This window comes from Lipophrys pholis (assembly GCF_963383615.2).
Source record: "Lipophrys pholis genome assembly, chromosome: 3".
Lineage (NCBI taxonomy): Eukaryota > Metazoa > Chordata > Actinopteri > Blenniiformes > Blenniidae > Lipophrys > Lipophrys pholis.
The window spans coordinates 29,699,831-29,722,312 of record NC_137627.1 but is presented as its reverse complement, the minus strand read 5'-3'; the positions used below and the strand labels follow the sequence as shown (position 1 = coordinate 29,722,312).

Here is a 22,482-nt window from a genome sequence, read left to right as displayed (position 1 = left end):
AAAACTTTATCAACACTCCAACTACTACAGAACTCTGCTGCGGGAGTGCTGACGAGGACCAGAGGGCGGGCCCACATCAAGCCTGTTTTAAGATCGCTGCATTGGCTCCTCGTTCGCTTCAGGATCGATTTTAAGGTTCTTTTATTAGTTTTTAAGTGTCTTAACGGTTTTGCACCTTCTTATTTATCTTTCCTGCTTCAACCCTCACAAGCCCTGAGGTCCTCTGGCACCTGCCTTTTAATTGTGCCTCAAGCCAGGTACCAAGACCCCCGTTTGTGGAACAGCCTGCTGGGCTATATACACACACATATATATATATATATATATATATATATATATATATATATATCCTCTTAGGGGTTGCTACCCTGCTGGTGGGGCAGTCCCTTGGGTTTCCTTGCCCCTGGCATGGGTGCGTGTGTGTGTGTGTACATTTGTTTTTTAATATGTATCTGTCTTTGCATTGTTTTTAAATCATGTTAAGCACTTTGTATTGCATTTTGATGATATAAAAAGTGCTATATAAATAAAGTTGATTGATTGATATTTGACATAACAACTGAATAATACTTCTGTATATCAAAGTCTAAATGGAAGAAATCAGTCTGTTGTAATACATTCTGAACTAAATAATTGAAGATTTTTCTCTTTTACTTTTAATCAAATTGTTGCAGAAACCTCAAACATTTGCAGTTTTTTGTATGATGCATCCGGCAAACTAATTATATTGAATTATTTCACAAGAAACTGACCACAAGACGTGTCATAAAAGAAACCTCATTCAATAATATTAAATAGCTAGTTTATTGACTTTTACATGATGGTAATGCTGTTATCTGTCTTTCCTTTGTGTAACCTTGTTCTAGTGATCTAGTGTGAAAAAAGAATTGTGGTCACATATACAGTATCTTCTATGTAGTTAACTCTATAGTTACCTCGAGATAAGACAAAACAAATGTACAGAAATGTAGTGTAATTATTTAATGTTATACAGAGTATTTAAGGAATATTTTGTACACATAAAGGAAAAAAAGCACAACATCCCATAGTTTCCTTATATTCTCCCATATTGTGTTGACAGGAAGATGCAAAAGAAGCAAAAGGAAGGGATTAGCCATGAGTAGCTGCTGTTAAATCTAAGATAAAAGGCAAAAAAACCTAAAGGCTCACCGGTTTTACAAAGAGATTACTGATATTACCAAAAAAGCTAAGTGCCGAGATGTACTAGAGTACTAAGTCTGTGCAACAAAAGACAAAATGTTACAACAAAAGTAAGTGTGCAGTAAATGGCATTGTGCAATACAGTACATTACAGTTATGGCAAATATCTGAAAAGATTAAGTTAGACACTAAAAATCATGGCTAAACATGCTGAACAATTGGAGAAAATCTCACAATAAAAGCATATGAAATACAACAAGTCATACGAAACTACATGAACAAAGTCAATCAAACAATTTCATGAAACAACAGAGGCAAAAATATTTATGTCTATGGATGACAGAAAGAAGCTGCTGAGAGTCAAAAAGTTTGGTTAATTAAGCTGTTTGTAATTTCTGCTGATGTAAGCCTTTTCAACAGCTTCAAACTAAAAACAAAAAAAGAGCAACCACAAGCACCGCAAGGACACAAACAAAAATGACGGCTTCTCAGAATACTGTAGCATTTATATGTCTCAGTTCATGTTACTCAACATAAAACATTTTAGCAGCATGTAAAAAAAATAACTATTGGGAACAAATATTTCACAGTATGTAATGACAGGTGCAAATGATTCAGAATGGAGCGAGGAAAATGAATATGCGGTTCTCAAAGCAGAATAAACTGGAGTGGAAAATACATGATTGTGCATCAGATTTGAAGTGTAGGTTTGTCAAAGCTGTCTCTCTCTCTCTCTCTCTCTCTCTCTCTCTCTCTCTCTCTCTCTCTCTCTCTCTCTCTCTCTCTCTCTCTTTTTTTGCAATTTGATCTCCACTAAATGTAAACATGATGTTACTGCTCACCAGTAACCTCTAATGATCATGGCCTGTGTGGAATCTGTAATAGAATACCTGGCAGAGCTTCTTTTTTTTCCACTCCCGTAATTCTGCTGGTGAATACTTATGTTCGATGAAAAAATGGATGCTAAAACCCAAACTTAAAAATCTTGCTGTTTCATTGTGATGCAGATACAACTGAGGCCTACTCAGATTCCTGGAGACTCTCTGCATCCTGTTACACTGAGAGTAATGCTCTCCATAATGGCAGCATTTTGAAATGCTTAGTCCTGTAAGGCCAGAATAAAGTGGACTAACTCCCATATACAGCTTGAAATAAAGGCATGGGACTAGAAAGAGGTGCCGTTCTGCCATCTTAGTGGGACGGAGGCATTGGGGCTTAGCCATCTACCCTCAACAGTCAATGGCTACTGAGTGACCACAGCCGGAAGGCTAAACTCTCTCTAATTGAGGCTGCAGCAGCTCAAGTAACTGATGGTTTTACCCTCGCCAGGCATCGGGGCAGTGTCATTGTTATCCAGCTTGTTCTGCTTGGCCTCTCGAATCAGTTCGCAGGCCAGGTCAAGGAAAAGTTTCTCCACATTGTCAGACTCTTTGGCCGACGTCTCCAGATACAGCATGCTCTGGGCGTCGGCGAAGTCTTTGGCCCTCTGCCTGAGGACCTCCCTCTTCTCTGCCAGGTCTATCTTATTACCTGCAGAACATAAAAACAGGCATCAGCAAACACATTTGAGTGAAGACGACAGTTTACACAACATTTCGAGTGAAAATGCATCGTTTTTGGGGTTTTTGTTTCAGAATGGTTCTGTAAAACGATCTTTGTTTATATGGTAACGGCAGAAACACTGAAAACTATGTAGTTTTCATGTTGGGCCACTAGTGGGTGCTGTTGATTGTTTTTGTGATGAAACCATTTATAACCGTTTATAGCATTTTTTTCTCTGCACATGTGTGCAGAGAAAAAAATGCAATAAACATGAACACTTGCGAGTACACGGACATTCTAGTGGACAGACGACCAAGTAGGATTGGTATTACGGGTGACTGTCAACTATAAAACTACCAAGTCCCTGGAGAATATGCACTGGGAGTCATGACACTCTGCAGGCCGCCATTCTTGTTATTGTCCATCGACTTGCACATTTGTAGAAGAACTGTTTACTACAGTCGTGGGTTTGGGGCTTCATTGCAAAATCAACAGTGCCATGTTGTGGCCTCACATGCTAACTACACCGTTTTCAATGTTTCTGCAGTAGCAGAGTTTCCATTTCTGTACACAGACTGAGCCCGAGCAGTTCCAGAAAGTTGCACTTTACCCCAATTTCACGGTGACAGATTCAAAAAGTTCCACCTTGGAAGCCATTTTCAAAAAGTTGCGTCTTCAGTGGCTCCAAGCACCATTGTGGTGAAAACACTCCCAAAACCCCCAAAAGTTTTGGGTTTTCACTTGAAAATGTGTAAATAGGCCCTTAAATTCTCTCTGAGCAGCATTCTGTGTTTAACAAGACAAATCTGGTGTGTATCAAACAGAGGAAAAGAAAAACTGATAGAACACACAGAGAATTTCTAAGAATTCACAAAATTGATTCAAAGAAATGTGAAGGGTAACGATTTCTTACCGACTAATATAGTCACCACTTGGTTGTTGGCATACTGTTCGATTTCCCTCAGCCACTCTGGAAGGCACCTGAAGGAGTCCTCACAGGTAATGTCGTACGTAAGAATGAGGGCGTTGGCACTACGGTAATAACTCTGAGTAATGGAGCGAAATCTCTCCTGTCCGGCTGTGTCCCATATTTGCAGCTAAAAAAAACACATGTACAAAAAAACAAAAAAACTAACTCAATAGATTTCAACCAAAACAGTTCTCCCTTAAAATATCATGTTATTCAATTTCCCAGTACCTTGACCTTCTCCCCTTTAATTTCCACAGTTTTAATCATGAAATCTACTCCAATAGTAGCCCCTTGTCCAGGTGGGAAAAGACCCTAAAATTAGAATAAAACATGTAGTGTAATACTGTAATATCTTATACATCAGTGATTACACACACATATACACAGACAAATACCAACCTGAGTGAAGCGCCGGACGAGACATGTTTTCCCAACTCCAGCATTTCCTATGAGAACTATCTTGAACAGGTAGTCATAATCTTCCATGCTCATACTCCACTGTGAGAAGTAGAAACAAACCAACAAGTTATGAGTGAAGAAGCTGATCTGAAACACGGCGTCCGGCTGAAAGCCCTGCATTTGTTTGACATTTGCTGGCACACCTCTGAAATCCCACTGTGAGTAAAGCGAGGATGCTGGTGAAAGTGCTGCACATGGCAGCATATTAAGAAACACAGATGATGTTTGACCTCACACATGCTGCAAAGAGTTTGGAGGGAGACGTGTCCTGGTTTCATTTTTTCACGAAGAATCTCTCAAGGCGCACACTGGCAATACACCTTTTCACATTTGTACTTTTCAATGTGGGGTTACAGTTTATTTTCAACTTGGTCAAATTGTGTGTGTGTGTGTGTGTGTGTGTGTGTGTGTGTGTGTGTGTGTGTGTGTGTGTGTGTGTGTGTGTGTGTGTGTGTGTGTGTGTGTGTGTGTGTGTGTGTGTGTGTGTGTGTGTGTGTGTGTGTGTATACAACTACTGTTTGAGAGCAATTTTCAGACGGTTTATTTAGCAACTGTAGTAACAACTAGTAAGCCTTTGTTTATATGACAACGTTTCAAGTGAAAACGCATCGTTTTTGCATTTTACATTCAGAAAAGATTCATGTTTACACAGCAACATTTTGAAAACTATGTTAATTTCCATGGAAATGGCAGAAACATTGAAAACGGTGTAGTTAGCATGTGAGGCCACAACATGGTGCTGTTGGTTGATTTTGCAATGAAGTCCCAAACCCGCAATGAAGTTGGATTGTTATTCCGGGTGAATGTCAACTATCATTGTTATCATTGTCCATCTATTCGCACATATGCAGAAGAACCATTTACTGCACTGACAGATGGAGCCCAAGCATTTCCAGATAGTTGTGCTTTCCTGATTCTAACGACAACAGAGATGGAGCGTTTTTAAAAACTTCTGTTTTCAGTGGCTCCAAGCACTGTTGTCGTGTAAACATATACCCAAAAAACACAACAAAAGTTTTGCGGTTTCCTTTGAAAACTACCTTGAAGCTTCCATCATTAGTGCCTTTAGTGTTAATAATAATAATAATAATAATAATAATAATAATAATAATAATAATAATAATAATAATAATAATAATAATAATGATGCTGATGCAGATGATGATTATGATGATAATAATAATAATAATAATGCATTTTATTTGTATTGCACTTTACATTAGTAAATCTCAAAGTCCTAACAACAATATGAGCGAAAGCAACAATATAAAACACTTTATCAGCAATAAAAATCAACAGAAGCAAATATAAAACACTTACAATACATCTCAGATTTACTTGTAGAATATAAAACCTCCAGACCTCTGAGGTCCTCAAGAAGAGGTTTACTCAGTGTTCCTAGAGTCAGAAACAAACAAGGTGAAGCAGCTTTTAGTTCCTAATCTACTCACCTGTGGAACAAACTTCCTGAACACCTGAAGACTGCTGACACACTCACTTCTTTTAAATCAGGACTTAAAACATTCTTATTTGCACAGGCTTTTGAATAAACAATAGATTTTACTTACTTTATTAAATTTATCTTAATAAATAGCTTACCTTATTTATTCTACTTTTTATGCTGTTTTTCTTTTAAAGCTTTAATGTATTTCTTATGTCTTTGTAAAGTTTTTCTGTATTTCTTTAATTTCTTATATTTCTTTGTAAAGCACTGTGACTTGACTTGTGCTTGAATGGTGCTCTATAATTAAATTTGCCTTGCCTTTTGCCTTACAAGACAGCAATAAAAGTCTAAACAGAAGTGTTTATAGTCCTTTTTTAAAGGAATCAGCACTCTGTGGAGCACATGTTCACCTTCTGGGAGTCGTGTATGTTACTTGTATATATTTATTTACGCCCCGTTTACACGACAACAAGAACAAGTGTAACCGCAAAACTTTCATTGCGTTCGGGGAGTCCGTTTACACGACAGCGGTGCTCGGAGGCCCTGCAACTGTCAGTTTTTCATACAGGCTCCCAAGGAGGAAGTTTTCTTTCATGCTTGAGCTTCACCCCCGCAGAGACAGCTGAAGGCTACGGAGCACTGTTACTGAGCATGTGCACCATCGCCAAGATAAACAGTCCTTCTGCTCATGTAACAAACATGGCAGCCCCCGTAGCGGTATTCTAGTTTTATGTCAATATTGGTAGTTTTATAAATGAGATTTGTCCGGAATAGTATCCACTTCATTATCTGAATGTCGGGTACTCTCGATTGTGTTAACATTTATGCGTGGTTTCATTACAAAAACTAGCAACATCACCATCTCATGGCCTGGCATGGTTACTACATCATTTTCAGTGTCTCTGAAACGAATGAGGCGGTGTCACTTGCACCAACGTCATGTAAACAGGGCCTCGCAGTTGCTTCGTGTTCAGTAAGGATGACAGATCTGGTTTCACCTACGTTTTGCCCATGGGATCTCGAAGGGAACCTTGAGAGTAACCCACAGGAAATGTTCTAGATTATTCAGACAGGGTTTGAAACTTTGAAATACTGACTTCCTAAAAAAGTCCTCAAATATGATAAAAATATATCTGCTTCCTAACATGACAAATCCTTAATAAAAAACTGTCTGAGTCTCTCGACATACATTAATATTTCACGTTATTACAGGAAACCTGTGTAAGTATTAATGGAATCTGTTAAAAGTAGCACTGCTCTTGAATGATGATTTTATACAGCCTTAGAAAATGTTCATAAACTTATGACATGAAGAAATCTTTCAATCACATCAAATTTGTCATATGAGATGTTGAGCTCCAAGTCCTGTTTAATGACATTATAATTACATCTACTTTATACAGCTACATGATTTTTATGGGACAATGTTAAGACTTTAAATACTGTAATGCGTTAACACCAGATATTCCAGTTCCATCATTGTTCATCATCTGCACAAAGCAAAATTTCAACATTTTGCAGTTTTTAAGGATCAGTCATAATTTTGGGGGAACTGAAACTATGTATGTGGGAACCAGGTGTGAAAAGTAATAGTAATACTCACATTAATGTAACAAGTAGTTAGGGTAATTGTATTTTCAAGTATATAATTTTACACCTTTTATCTGCATTTTTGGAACCAATAAAATTAATATTTTACTTATTTGTTATCAACAAACTATTAAAGAGGCTTTTTAATAGTTATTTTCCTTTTCTGAAACTGAATCAAATGACAAAGTCATACAGCATCCATACAGTAACTAATACTCTAAAGGTAGCTGGAGTTACACTTGAAAACAATTAGTAATCGTTAATTTGGTGCATGCAACAAAGTATTGCTGCAGCTGTTGGATCTGTTTCTCTGATCATTGTCTAGAAACAAGTGAACAGCATTAAAAAAGCGAGTAACATAGCGCTGCAGTACCGTTACTTGTGCTCCGTTACCAGGATGGAGAGCCGGCCTGAACTATGTGACTGTAAAAAAACAAAAAAAAAAAAACAAACACTTTGTAGCAAACTGTTGCTCCCAGAAAAGCGAAGGACGAGAATCTTTAAACACAATCCGATTTGAGTCAATCCCATTCCTGAGTCCATAATTAACCCCGGCATGCATTTAAAATGACATTCATCCTTGTGTCGCATTTCATTATTTACGCTTTAGTTTGGTCGATGAAGCAGAATAAAATAAATAAATAGGGATAATAATCCCTGAAATGAGCGTCACGCCGCGAGTTTTAGTTGAAATGTGATGAAGAGCTGGGAGCCATCAGAACGGAGCTAGCAGCTGTAGCATCGAGCAGCTACCGAACAGAGATTCTGGCCATTTTGACTCTTCAGCGCTAAAATGAAGGAGGAGGAAAATAATCCGAGTGAGTCAGAGCGAAGCCGACAGTTTAACACTCACCACAAACACCGGGAGGCACAGCCCGGTCTTAAACTACACCGTGTGCATAGGTCACCTCTTCAGATGCTGCTGCTGCTGCTGCTGCTGGGCAGGGTGTGTGTGTGTGTGTGTGTGTGTGTGTGTGTGTGTGTGTGTGTGTGTGTGTGTGTGTGTGTGTGTGTGTGTGTGTGTGTGTGTGTGTGTGTGTGAAAGAGAGAGAGAAGAGAAGGGGGAAGACGATGATGTCATCAGTCGACATTCAAACTATCCCACAACATCCACTTACTTTTATTTTATTTTATTTTATTTTATTTTATTTTATTTTATTTTATTTTATTTTATTTTATTTTATTTTATTTTATTGTTTCTTTGGTCCTGTTTGTCTTGTCTGTCTGTATGTCTGTCTATTAGTGAACACCATCCATGTGATATTGTTACAGTATCTTCGTAGTCATATTATATTCTATTAGAATAGCCTTAATTTTCATTAAACAATTGCAATATACAGTACATTGCATCATGATAATAAATGTTATACTATTCTCTTCTATTTTAATAAAATATAACTACTACTACTAGTAGTAGTGGTAGTAATAATGATAATAATGATAATAATATAACCATCATCATCATCATTATCGTCGTCGTCGTCGTCATCGTCATCATCATCATCATTTTCCTCCGGGTGCTCCAGTTTCCTCCCACAGCCCAAAAATATGCAGGTGCAGTTTATTGATGTGAATATATGAGTGTCTGTGATTGTCTGTCTCTGTGTGTTTGTTCTGTCCAGGGTGTGTCCGATCGCAGAAGTGATTTATACCTTAAATTGACTGAAATTGATTTTTTAAAATATATTTTAACTTTATTTCGTCTCTAGGAGGCAGCATTACATTTTATCTGGTTGAAAACATAAAGTAGGAATGACATGCAGCTCTCTTTTGTTCCGCCCGGACCATTTAGTCGTTTGCTCATGCGTCCTTGACTTCCTACCGGAGGTGATAGCTGTTAGCAGGCGGCGGGAGGTCACTTCAAACTCGCCATTTGGCCGCTTTTAGTGTCGGTATGGGGATCTTTCCAGACGAGGGAAAGGGTCTGCCTCCTCCGGGAGTCGTGAACAGGAATTCGGTGTGGCTGTCCGCGATGGGCTGGGCCTCAGCAGTGCTTCAAAACGCCATCAACCACAGGCCGCCGCTCAAGTCAGGTTAGCATGTTCGCATCTTTTTCAGACGTTTCTTTTTTTTTAATTGAACAAGAACATTTACAAACTCTAGTGGTGGCTAAGCATGCAGTCTACATTCCCAAAGAGAACAGAATTACAAGGGGGGAGAAGCAGTCAAACGTGTGTGAACAAACGAATACAGGTTAACAATCACAAACATTAATCTGGGCTTTTTACAATGGAATTAAATCGAAAGAGACATATCTTTGTATATTTTTTGGGAAACAGCACTTGACATATTTTTAAGAGACGAAAAATGGAGTATAAACTCATTTTTAAAACAGTTGAAGTAGGGCTTCTTATTCCTCCATTTCTTACAATGTAAATGATATTTTCCCAACAAGAGAAGTATATTAATAACCTGATATGATGCAGGGTCTGGATGCTTTTTACAGTATAATATGTCAGAGAGGTCAAAATTGGTTACATCATTAATCTTGAGGGAAATATAATCTTTGATATCAGCCCAACATGTTTTGGTAGAGGAGAAGAGAAAAATAAATGTTCTAAAGATTAATTTGCTTCATTACAAAATGAACAGCGATTTACTTCAAAGCCAAAACAATTTTTTAAGAGTTCACCAACTGGATAAATCTTGTAAATAATTTTAAAATGTGTTTTCTTTACCTTTGGAGGAACTGGCTATTTAACAAAACACTTTTATGCTTTTTCCAATTTTGAAAGAGTTTCTAGGTCAGTCAAATGTCTATAAATTTGTCTTTCATAGTTGCAATACATTTTTGTTTTCAACAGTTCTCTAATAAACCTGTTTTTACATCTGTTACATTACTTCCTTCAATAGATAGTTCTATTAATGTTGTAAAAACGTTTGAATATTGGAAGGTGTTTTGAATCAAATGAATCAGTGGTGATGGAATTGCTTTACATATTTTGGTAAATTCTGACAAGGAACAATTTAATTTATATTTATTGATAAAGGTTTGGAAATCAATGAAATGTCCTCTCTCATCAAGCAAATTATTCACAAATATATACCCTTCTCATGCCAATTCCCCTTGAATATTGATTTTCTGTTTATTGAATTCTGTGAAGATAACCACCATTTACTTCTCAGTTTTTGCACGAAAAAATGGAAAGAAATTAGGATCAAATCAATCAAAATATGGTACTTTCAAAACGATATGTCAATCTTCAATACTTGGTTGAGAATCCCTTTGCCTTAATCACTGCCTCGATGTGCCGTGGCATTGAGGCAATCAGCCTGTGGCATTGCCCGGGAGTTATGGAAGCCCAGATTTCCTTGACGCTTGCTGTCAGCTCTTCTCTGTTTTTGGGTCTGGTGGCCCTAATTTTCCTCTTCATAATACCCCATAGAATCTCAATGGGGTTTAGCTCTGGCGAGTTGGCTGGCCAGTCAAGCACTGTGATGGCATGGGCAGTTGCCAGGTCCCACTGGAAGATAAAATCTGCATCTCCATACAGATTCTCAGCAGAAGGAATCATGAAGTCCTCTAAAACATTCTAGTAGACGGTTGCGGTGACTTTGAATTTAAGAAAGCAGAGTTTAACAACACCTGCACCGGAAATTGCACCCCAAATCATGACTGACTGTGGATATTTCACACTTGACCTCAAGCAGCTTGGGTTCTGTTCCTCACCCGTCTTCCTCCAAACCCCTGGACCTTGATTCCCAAATGAAAGGCACACTTTACTTTCATCGGAAAAAAGGACCTTGGACCACTGGCCAACAGTAAGGGTGCAACTGGTCAAAAAACTCACTGTTCAATCGTTCCTCGGATCAGAGTCACGGATCGGATCATTATTCGGATCAGCAAAAAAAAAAAAAAGACAAGACAAATAAACATAAGTTTTGTCTTTTCATTTATTAACACTTATTACACATAATTATTAAATTTGAATATATAAAATCAACTTAAAGTGCACAAGGAATAATATCTTTTAACATAATTAATGAAAAACAACTTAAAGTGCAACATAAAAAGGCACATCTCCTTCCTTTAAACATGGACCAATGACCATTAATAAAAAACAACTTAAAGTGCAACATAAGAAGGCACATCATCTTGAAACATAGAGAGTGACATAAAGCCTATGTTCACATCATCAAAGAAGAAAGAAAGCAAAGCATACTTGAGCTTATAATTTCAAAATCTTTTTCAAAAATACAAGGATGTCTACATTGTCTGGGGAGGGTGTGGACCTCTTTGCAGACACTATGTCCCCTGCTGTTGAGAACACTCTCGGAAGGAACTGAAGAGCCTGGCACAGCTAAATAGCATCTTGCCATCTTGGCAATATGAGGGTATTTACACTCATTGCTTTTCCACCATATCAGTGGATCACCATCAACTGTAATGCCGCTTGCTGCCAGGTAGGATGCCTCCTCCTCTTTGATGATGTCAGCAGGAGTCTTGTTGTCCATGTCTTTGCTCGCAAAGGTCTCTCCAAAAACCTCTGCCATCGCCGAATTCTTTTGTGGAGGAGATGTGTCCTGAGGAGAAGTGGAGATGAGGAGAAGTTTGCTCCTGTTGGCTCTACAGCTTGACCCTGCAGAAAAAAAATTGTTGATTAATTAAACCTATTTACCTATTGTCATGTTTCATAGACATCAAAAATGTGGCAATAACATTCAATTAAAGCCATTATTACTGAAGATAAAAAAAATGTATGTAGATTTAAATTGATCATTTTTAAATATTATTTTTCTTAACCTCATCACAGTTTTCAGTGCCCAGACTGCTCACAATCTCAGTGGTGAGGTCACTGTATGTCCTCTGGCGTAGGTCAGGGCCTATGTGAGACAGGGACTCGAACCTCGGATCCAGGGCAGTAGATCTGTGAAGGTAGTCCTGTAGAGCAGTGGGTTAAGTGTACCTGGGCTTCAGGTCCTCTCTCATGGCAGTCTTGACATTCTGAGTGATGGTGCTGTCTTCCACACTTGGAGCCATGGATTGTAGAATCCTTGCTTTCAGCGGCAGGATCATTGACACAGATGGTGAAGTTTCAGTGCTCAGCAGAGATGTAACATTTTTGAGGGGTTTAAGCACCTGGAAGACCTCCTCTGCCACTCTCACATCATCATCAGACAGGGTGATGATGTCTTTGACATTTTTCTTCAGGGTCTTGTCGGTCAATGCAGAGTATATAGCTGCCTGCTGCTCCAGATAACGCACCAGCATATCATAAGTGGAGTTCCACCTTGTTGGGACATCATGTATGAGCTTATGAGTAGGCAGCTTTAGCATTTCTTGTTTTGTCTTAAGCACATGAGCAGCTGTTGTGCTTCGGTGGAAGTAGGAAACCACCTTCCTGATCCTCCTAAGGAGGCGGTCCATCCTATTGACTGAGATTCCATTCTGTGATGCCAATTTCACTACCTGTGCAAAGCACCCTATCTGTGGGCCCAGTCTTGCCTCAGTCACTGCATTTATTTGATTTTTGGCATTATCAGTTGTGACTGGGATATTAACACTGGGCTTCTTTATCGTCTATCCCTCCACTGCTTGTGTCAGTACCTGCGCAAGACGAGCGCCTGTGTGACTCTGGTAGAGGGTGTGTGTCTGCAGCACCGGACTTCTAATCTCCCAGTCTGCTGTGATGAAGTGAGTGGTTATTGTCACATAGCCCTCCGTTCCCCTGGACATCCACCCGTCTGTCGTGAGCGCAACAGAGGATGCTCGGGATAGTTCATCCACAACTTCTTTCTTCTCCTGCTCATAAAGATCTGGCACAATCTTTAATAAGCGGTTGTTGAGCAGGCTTTGTTTTCACTCCTGTCAGTGAAACACCGGGGTGATGTTGCTTCAAATGTGTGGCCATGCTTGATGTGTTACCACTGTCATATGGCTTTCTTGTGCCACAGTGCCTACACACCGTCTCGGTTTTATCCACTAACCTCTTTCCTTCATCATTAAATTTGGCAGGGAAGCCAAAATGTTCCCATACAGATTTAAAGGACGCGGGGCTTTCAAGCTCCTCTGTTCTTCCGCTCGCTTGTGTGGACTGAACGTGCACACATTTTAAAATTTTTTCATAAATCAATCCGCAAATCATGTGTGTGCCGAACCCAAGATATTGATACGAACGGATCACGGATCAATGATGATCCATTGCACCACGAGCCAACAGTCCATTCCTTCTTCTCCTTGGCGCATTTGAGACACTAACTACGTTGGCTCAGGCTCAGAAGTGGCTGTACCCGAAGAGCCCGACAGTTGTAGCACATCTCCCGGATGCGTCTGCATGTGGTGGTTTTTGAAGCTGTGACTCCCAACTCTTTCCACTCTTTCTGGATCTCTGCCAGATTCTTGAATCTTCTCTGTTTGATAATCCACTGAAGCACACGGTCATCTCTTTTGGTGGTGCATCTTCTCTTGCCACATTTTGCCCTTCCATTACACTTTCCATTGATATGCTTGGACACAGCACTCTGTGAACAGCCAGCTTCCTTAGCTATGAACTTTTGTGGCTTACCCATCCTATGGAGAGTATCAGTGATGGTCTTCTGGCCAGCTGTCAAGTCTGCAGTCTTCCCCATATTGAACCTAACTGAGACAATTGAACCAAACTGAAGCAATTTAATGACACCTGGGGAAACCTGTACAGGTGCTTTGAGTTCAGTAGATGATTAGTGTGACACTCAGTTTAAAACATTCATTCATGCCCTGCAAAATTTGGGCTGATTTCTTCACAGTAGGGATGTCCTGATCAGATCGGTAGATATCGGATCGGGGCCGATTATGGTGATTTGTGAGTGATCGGGAATCTGCAAATCTACAATTGTATTTGTCATCATCTGAGATCACCCCGCCGATCTTAAAAGAAAACGTTTTCACGTTAGCTGCCGTAAAGCGAGCCCTGTTCGCGACCTGCCGTAAACTGACGAATAGCAACCTCGCTGTTGGCAGCCTAAAGCCATTGAGTGGATAAAATGTCAGCAGTCTGGAGGTATTTTAAGGTTGACAACGAAACCAGTCCAGAGGCCAGTTGTACTATTTGCTTCGCCACAGTCCCGAGAGGTGGAGCACCAGAGCTTCGTTTAACACAACTAATTTGATAAGACATCTAAAAAGTAAACATGAAGCGGAGTACGCTCAGTTTACAACAACTGAAGAAAAAGCCGCACCGAAGCAGCAAACTCCAGACTTAAAAAAAAAAAAAGGATAAGTCCCCACAGAGGAGCGATATGGCGAAAAAATAACCCAGAAGGTTACGCTAGTTTGAAGGGAGACTGGGATATTCTGAATAAGTTTTTGAGAGAACTGTGTTCAGACTACTTTTGTCAAACAGGTTTTACCACTTTGAAGTGGAATTAAGTCTTTATAATTCACATTGAAATGTAAATGTTTTGTGACAATTCAGGTCAAACCTCTCATACTGCTTTAAGTGAAACTGAAATTTAATACACAAAGAAGTTACATTGTAGCCTAAGAGCATTTATGTTTAAGATTTATTTATTTATTTTTATTCTTGTATTTGCACTTTTTTAAAAACTTATTTTCAGCCCAACCAGTCAAAGACAGTTTGAAGTGGAATTGGGTTCTTCTGATTGGTTTTACTGAATATTGTTTATGTTGTAGTTGTAGAAGCCCAAATTGTGTCAAAATATACAAATAAATGCTTGAAATTGTTTGAATTGTGGGCCTTGAATCTGTAATCTATGAAAGTTTAACTTCGGGGCGATCGTGGCTCAGTGGTAGACTCGGTCGTCCAATAACCGGAGGGTTGGCGGTTTGAATCCCTCTCGATCAAAAAGTCATTCTCGTTGTGTCCTTGCACTTTACCCGCATTGCCTCGTATGAATGGTGCATGAATGTTGGTGGTGGTCGGAGTGGCCGTTGGTGCAAAAATGGCAGCCAAGCCATTATTATTATTAACTTTTTGAATGGCATTATGGAAATAAATAAACTTTTCCATGCTATTCAAATTTTTTGGAGATGTTCAAACACTGGTGGGGTATTGCTGCAGCTAATCAAAACCTAACCCAAACCTTTATAGTACTATGAAATATTGAAATAATTAGTGAAAATGTATCTGTAAATACAAATCAACTTGACATCAGACCTCACTTGTTCTTTTTTCTGGATCTATTATAATAAATAATATGTTTTTTAAACTTTACCTCACACCCTGAAGCTCCACCTCCTCTCTTGTCTTTTCCCTGGATGGGAAGACCTGAATTGAGTTCCTCAGTCTCTCCACCTGCTTCACTGCTCTAAGTTCTATCATCCTCCTGATGAGACATAATATCTAATATAACATCATGCATGTTGATAAATGTTGGCGTGGTTAGGTTGTTCTCCTTGTGTAGTATAACATTACTCACACTGACATTAAAAAACAAACAAAAATAACCTCTCTTGCTGCATTTTCAGCCTTTTCTTCTGTGGCGTTGTACTGAAATAAGATGACTAAGAAGAAGTTAAATAAAGGACCAATGACCGTCCCAGGATTAAGACTTTAACAGATTTTGTTCCTAAATATGAATGTAAACTAACAACATGACATAATAAATAAGCCAGATTCTTTGCAGCATTCTCTACAGACCATTTTACGTTGTTCTCCACTGAGGGAGGGAGGGAGGGAGGGGGCGGGGGTCTGACAGGACGCTGTGCTGCACCGTCAAAATAAAAGAATGCGAGTTAAAAATTTCAACGTCAAATATTTTTTTCCTTCGCAGTATGATTATTGGGGGAGACAAATGCGCAACTCGCCAATATTGTGAGGGACACGTCCCCCCCAGGTTCCTACGCCTATGGTTATCAGTATTAGGACTATAAGAGACAGAGCAGCCTGCAGCGTTGTTCTGTCACGGAAGTTCGTCGAGTACGAAGCACAAAGGCACGGATCCTGGGGTGCTTACAAAATGTGTTATTATTAATCAAGGAAATCCTGTGTAAAATCACATGTCCATAAGCAGTAGGCAACCCTATATAGTCAGAATTAAGTAATTTACTGTGATTTCACATCCATGGGCAAATGATGAGGTATGGATAGACGTCTTTCGTGAAAAAAGAAATCTAGACTTTGATTTTCGACTTTTTCTGAAGTGCATGAAGTTTTGGGGGGGGTTTTGCCTCAGATTTTTTTTTTCCTCCAATGCCCCTAATATTCTTAGGGTAGGGTTGCCAACTCCCTAAAAAAAAATAAAGTAAGGGACACCTCACTGGCAGGGCCAGGCGACACGATTGCGTTCACCAATCCTGGCGTGCTGAATTTTGTTTCAGTGTGTGAAACAATTTTTTTTACTATCTGACTTGAACCTGAATTTTACTAGATGCATATTATTTGTGATATGAATACATTGAAAAATTATTTAGCAATTTATTATTATTGCAAAATACCTAAATTAACAGATTAAAATCTGTATTTTTCTTAAATAGAAACCTGTCATGCTTCATAGAATAAAAATACATATAGGCCTGTCACGATAACAAATTTTGCTGGACGATAAATTGTCCCAGAAATTATTGCGATAAACAATAATATTGCCGTTTTGATACTATTTTTCCACTAATATATTAATAATGGTATAATAATGCAAGTATACCCTTTTAAAGATAAATAAACTTTTTTTTCCAATATGTTGCTGCGAGCTTTGGAGTTACATGATGCACCTGAACGCATCACTCACTATCAGCAGCATGAAGCTTGTTAACCCTTAAAAAGCCGAGTTGTCCGCCGCAGGGTTCAAAGCATGTAAAAAAGAAAAGTAGCGGCTTGTCGTCCGGAAAGTACGGTAACCATACGAAGATGAAGTATTAATGGTGGAGGCAGAGTCTGAGGTGGTGCTGCTGTCTTCTACTTGTTTTTGTCTTGATGCTTCACCTTTTGATGACGTATGCAGCGGTGCCACTCTGATGGCTGCTGTTGCCAGATTGGCTGTTTTCCCCCTATATGTTAAGGCCCGTTTACGGTGTGCCTTACCTGGGTTTATCCACTGGAAGGTTCACAAATCTGGCAACTCTCTAAACAACATTAAACTGTGAGAGCGCCGTTCACTAACACCAGAATGAGCGCCGCTCACAGTGACGTCTTTGGTAAATGAAAAATTATCGAGCCTGGCAAACTTATCAAGCTCATTTTTAATTATTGTTCAATTAATTGATTTATTGATTATCGACAGGCCTAAATACATATTTCTTTAACGAAACTCTGCCTGACTGAAATTACAACAGAAAAAATAAAAATGTACTTAAAATTGTATAAATTAATAGAAAACAATAGAAATCAGAACATTCCTGTAATAATGCACATTTAGTGCAATAACAAAAGTGTAAAAAAAGTCTGTGGAAAAGTTCTGAACATAGATATTTGTTCCTCCAAGTGAATGACAGCAGGCTACAGTTGAAGTAAAAAAGAAAAAAGGATTGAACTCATGAACCTAAAAGATCAATGCTCCATCATGTAAAGGCAGAATATTGTTCCATTGGTATTTCTGTTGAGCTCTTGCTGCAGTGAGGAGTTGTTTGTCTTTCAGTGGTACAGAGTAAAACTCTGAGCAAGACATTTCATCATTTAAGGCTGACAATGAGCTCACTTCTAATTAATTCAGCAGAACATTTGTTCTGCACATCAGTCCACCTCTTCCTCATGTAAGAAGGAAACCTCTCCACAAACACATTATCAGCTGGATGCTGAAGGCAAAGGGCACAACAGTCTGGATGTTGGGGAGGAACTGGCATCACCTCTCGGCTGTTCTCTTGGACTGCCATGTTTACTTCTCCTGAGGTTCTGCAGTGAGGTACTGTATAGTGAGGTTCTGCAGTGAGGTTCTCCAGAAGGCTGTTTGCAGTCACACGCTCCTCATGAAGCTCATCCATAGAGATGTTTATTCCACCAATAGAGATTAGAAGTTGACCTGAGTTATAAGTAAAATGGTGAAAAAAGGAAAATAATCTTCTTGGTTGTATTTATAATTTTGTATAGTATTTTGGCTGCATATATAGTTTATTTTTTATCCAGTTATCAATTCGTATATATGAACTCTTTGAATTTGTGAAATATCGTATAAAAGAATGCATATTTGTGTGTATAGTGTAAAGTAAGTTTATGATTATATATTTATTTGTATATATGATCTATCAATTGTATTTATTATTTATATATATTATCTATCAATTGCAGTAATTTGTTTCCAAATATCACTAATATTAAACATGGTTTATCACTACCCTGGCAGTTGTTTCATTCTTACCTACCAACCAGGCAAAGCTGCTCAATGATCTTCTCCGTGTCATTGAAGGAAATCTTCCCACATGCAGAGAGCAGGCGGATCAAAAGGTCCAATGGCTTTATAAGGGTTATTACTGACTTTTTCCTCCCAGATGTTGACTTCTTCTCATTCCTCCCTGTATTCCTGCAGCCTTTTTTATGTTTTTTCGGAGAAGCGTTGCTGGTCAAAGGTGTAAAATCCGAGTCTGTCACCATGCTGCGTTGTCTGCTCGTCTGTTTACTTCTGGTATCTTGTCCGTGAGCAACTGTACCTCAACCAATGAGATGAGCAGGATTCTGTATTGTCATACTTGTGTGTGAGTATGCTGTCAGCTCATTGGTCACAGAGCAGGAGAGGCGACGGAATAAGTTTACTGTAAGTTTTGATATAAATTCCTTTGACAATTTAAAGACTATTTTTGATTCTCACGGTAATACGGGACAAAGTGCGTCACTTTTCAGCTCAATATGGGACGCGTACTTTTGTTTGCGAATACGGGACGATTCCGTTTTTCAAGGGATGGTTGGCAACCCTACGTGTATAAGATGTATGCAACAGACAAATACATGCTTTAAAATGCTTACAGATCATTGAAACTGTATCTCATGTCATTGCAACCTGTTGCTCTTAAATCTCAGCTTTAGTCCTGCAAAAAAAGTCACTATAAAGGACTGGGACTAGTAGGAGTGCTTAAACAGCATGTTTAGACTTGACAAGATCAACACGAATAACATGGCTTTCAATCTTGACTCCATGTCACTCAAGATAACAAGTTCAGCCCAAAATCTGACTGTAATTATGGACTTGAACCTGAAATTCATCAGCCACATTCCAACAATAACAAAATCAGCTTCCTGCCCTCTGAAAATATATTGTAAGAATCAAAAGATTTGTGATTCAGCAGGCTGGATTATTGTAACGGTGTGTTTCCATGTTTCAGTAAAGCAATCTGCCGCTCATCCAAACCTTTCACCAACAAAAATGAGAGCAGCACATTCCACCTGAGCTGCAATCTGCCTGTGTGTCAAAAGATCAACTTCATAATCTGACATCTTGTCCATTAAGCTTTGAATGGTCTTGGCCCTAAATACAGCTCAGATTTATTAGTAGAATACAAAACGTCCAGACCCATGAGGTCCTCAGAAAGCGATTTGCTGAATGTTCCCAGAGTCAGAAGAAACGAGGTGAAGCAGATTTTAGTTCCTATGCTCCTCACCTGTGGAACAAATTTCCTACAGACACACTCGCTTCTTTTATGTCAGACCTAAAAAAACAGAAAGTGTCTCTCGGGCTGCCTCATCATGTAAACGGGCGAAAAACAACACTTTTCATAAAGTCTTTGGTTCCGTGTCCTTGTTTCCAGCAGAAACGTTAATGTTGTAGATGCGCACCACTACTGTAATAACAACAATGCTTCCTCCAGAGTGTCATGACTCCCAGTCCATATTCTCCTGGGACTTGGTCACTTTTACCTTTTCACTGCTACTCGAGCTTTAGAAACTGCCATTATCATAGAGGGCTACAGTTTCTGTGCTTAAAACTGAAATTCTTCTGTTCTCTCTTCTCAGGCGTTCATCGGCAGGTACTGCTGGCGACCATCGGCTGGTTCGTCGGCTACCACGTTACGAAATATGAAAACTACACCTATGCCAGACTTGATCGAGATATGAACGAGTACGTCAGACTCCACCCGCAGGAATTTGCACAAAAGGGTAAGACCGTAAGAAGGAGCCATGAATTAAAGGCTCGTTTACAATCGACTTCAAGTGGAAATGCAAAACTTATGTTGCGTTTTGGGTGTCCCTTTACTTGACAATGATACTTGGACAGACATCGCAAGTTTTTGAAAACTGTTCCCAAGGTGGACGTTTTTCAACACAGAGGCTCGATTGACCTATCTGACAATGGAAACGCTGCTACTGCACGTGCGCACCATGGCCGTTATAAATAGTTCTTTTGCACATGCTCAGTAGATGGACAATAACAACGTTTGCCTCCAGAGTGTCATGACTCCCTGTCCAGACTCTCCTGGGACGTGGTGGTTGACTATGGAGTTAGATCCTGGTCAAAAGGTTTGTTCATTTGAAAAAAAAAATATTTTGAAACTAAATGTTTAAGGTTTGATCTTCAATTTTGAAAAATGTAAAACACTGTATTCAAAATAAAAATAAGTGATGAAAAGTTTTTTCACCTTACATATAATTTTGATACAGCTCTGGGTTTCTTTTGATAAAGTCCTTTATTTTCATTTTTCACTCTTGAATATATGTTTTTAAATGTAGGTGTTATTTTTTCAGCTGCAGGTTTAATGTCTTCAGATTCGGATCTTATTTTCTTCACATTCAAATCCTGTTTTCAAGTTTCTCTCTTTTTTTTTTTTTTTTTCACTTTCAAACCTTTTTTTCACTTTCAGATCGTATTTTGTCAGGTTCGAACTTTTGGCCCTGTTCTGGCGTAGGTTAGTGAAAATGAAAATAAAGGATTTTATCAAAAGAATTCCAGAGCTGAACCAAAATGATCACCAAAAGTGAAAAAACTTTCCATACACTTATTTTTATTTTGAATACAGTGTTTTTCATTTTTCAAAATTGAAGCTCAAACCTTTAAACATTCAGTTTCCCCCAAAAAATTTTCAATCACATTTTTTTTTCAAATGAACAAACCTTTTGACCTGGATCTAACTCCATAGTTGACAGTCACTGTGATAACAATACAACTTCTTGTCTGTCGATACGAATGTCTATGTACTGTTAATGTTTACAGCATATTGTTCTCTGCCTCCATGGTTGTGTGGTTTTTTTACAAAAAATGCCAACAGCATCCACTAGTGGTCCAATATGAAAATTGTTATCCTGGTTTCCTTTATAGGATATTATTTGATAAGGATTACAGAGAGGACTTTTTAGTGATTCCGTTTATTTATCTGAATTATTAGTTTCAATGTGGTGAAAGTGGATGAACGAAAACTGAAAAATCTATATAGGTTTATTCGGTTTCACTTATTTTTAAGTTCAAATATGAATATTTCTCATTAATATCAATCCGTTTTTAGATTTTTTTTAAATAAATCTTTTATTCCCCACACTTTTTCTTTAACCCAAATATCATTCAAGAGTATTTGAATTTTCTTCAGTATTTATTTTGTGTGTTTTTTTCCTTCAGTTTTATGCAGTATTCTTGCTTTTTGACAGTCCAGATCTTTTTTTGTATGCATCTGTGTTTTGTTTCTTTGTCAGAATTGTATAATTTTTTTTATGTTACTGTATACTATTTTAATATTTACCTATATAGTGACCTACATTTATTTAAAAAGGAAATCCCATTATCAGATTATCTATCTCTTTTACACTCTGGCTCCATAAAACAACCACATGATGCACACAAATACAGAAATTCAGGGCCAAATAAAAATCCAGTGCTATTTATCCTATGTGGTACTCTGAAGGTCATGAATGGAAATGTGGCACCTTAATATAAATGATTTTCTGTCTATCAGCTCATGTGACTGCGCTCTGTTCTGTTCAATAGTCACATTTGATAGACTGTTGTTGAGTTTATAAACTCTGCACTGTTGGCTCTTTGACTCATCTGAACTGCTGCAGTGTGTGAAATGTTATTTCCTGTGCTTATGTAACCGTGTGTGTGTGTGTGTGTGTGTGTGTGTGTGTGTGTGTGTGTGTGTGTGTGTGTGTGTGTGTGTGTGTGTGTGTGTGTGTGTGTGTGTGTGTGTGTGTGTGTGTGTGTGTGTGTGTGTGTGTGTGTGTGTGTGTGTGTGTGTGTGTGTGTGTGTGTGTGTGTGTGTGTGTGTGTGTGTGTGTGTGTGTGTGTGTGTGTGTTTTTTTTTTTTTACCTGACCAGGTAAAAAGACCTTTGCAGAGATCGTGGAGCCTTTCTATCCAGTGCGCTGAGTGCCACTACCTGCTGGGATGAAAAACAACACCTGCAGGCATCGGTCTGCCTCCAGCAGCCTTTTTCCAAACTTTTCTGTCATGTGTCCTGTGAAATATGTAAATAAAAAATGCATAAGTCACTCTTTCACTTGACTGTCTGCTTCGTTGGATTAGAAAAC

The 22,482-nt window shown here is 38.7% G+C and overlaps 2 protein-coding genes across 3 annotated transcripts; one reads left to right on the top strand and one right to left on the bottom strand.

Annotated features, from left to right (window-relative positions):
* Nucleotides 1–792: 792 nt before the first annotated feature.
* Nucleotides 793–8,140, bottom strand: rab30 (RAB30, member RAS oncogene family). 2 transcript variants are annotated; one of them, XM_080459850.1, is made up of 6 exons: nucleotides 8,020–8,140; nucleotides 7,540–7,589; nucleotides 4,073–4,171; nucleotides 3,902–3,985; nucleotides 3,617–3,800; nucleotides 793–2,691 (listed from the first exon to the last, which is right to left on the bottom strand). In XM_080459850.1, exons 3-6 carry the CDS (start codon nucleotides 4,163–4,165, stop codon nucleotides 2,441–2,443), a joined length of 612 nt encoding a protein of 203 aa, XP_080315976.1. In that variant the 5' UTR covers nucleotides 4,166–4,171; nucleotides 7,540–7,589; nucleotides 8,020–8,140; the 3' UTR covers nucleotides 793–2,440. The 2 variants fall into 2 exon arrangements, with proteins under 2 accessions (XP_080315976.1, XP_080315975.1); XM_080459849.1 differs by lacking the exon at nucleotides 7,540–7,589 and having other exon boundaries at nucleotides 968–2,691.
* Nucleotides 8,141–8,964: 824 nt separating this feature from the next.
* Nucleotides 8,965–22,451, top strand: ndufc2 (NADH:ubiquinone oxidoreductase subunit C2). Its single transcript, XM_080459178.1, has 3 exons — nucleotides 8,965–9,199; nucleotides 19,982–20,125; nucleotides 22,272–22,451. Exons 1-3 carry the CDS (start codon nucleotides 9,061–9,063, stop codon nucleotides 22,319–22,321), a joined length of 333 nt encoding a protein of 110 aa, XP_080315304.1. The 5' UTR covers nucleotides 8,965–9,060; the 3' UTR covers nucleotides 22,322–22,451.
* The last annotated feature ends 31 nt before the right edge of the window (nucleotides 22,452–22,482 follow it).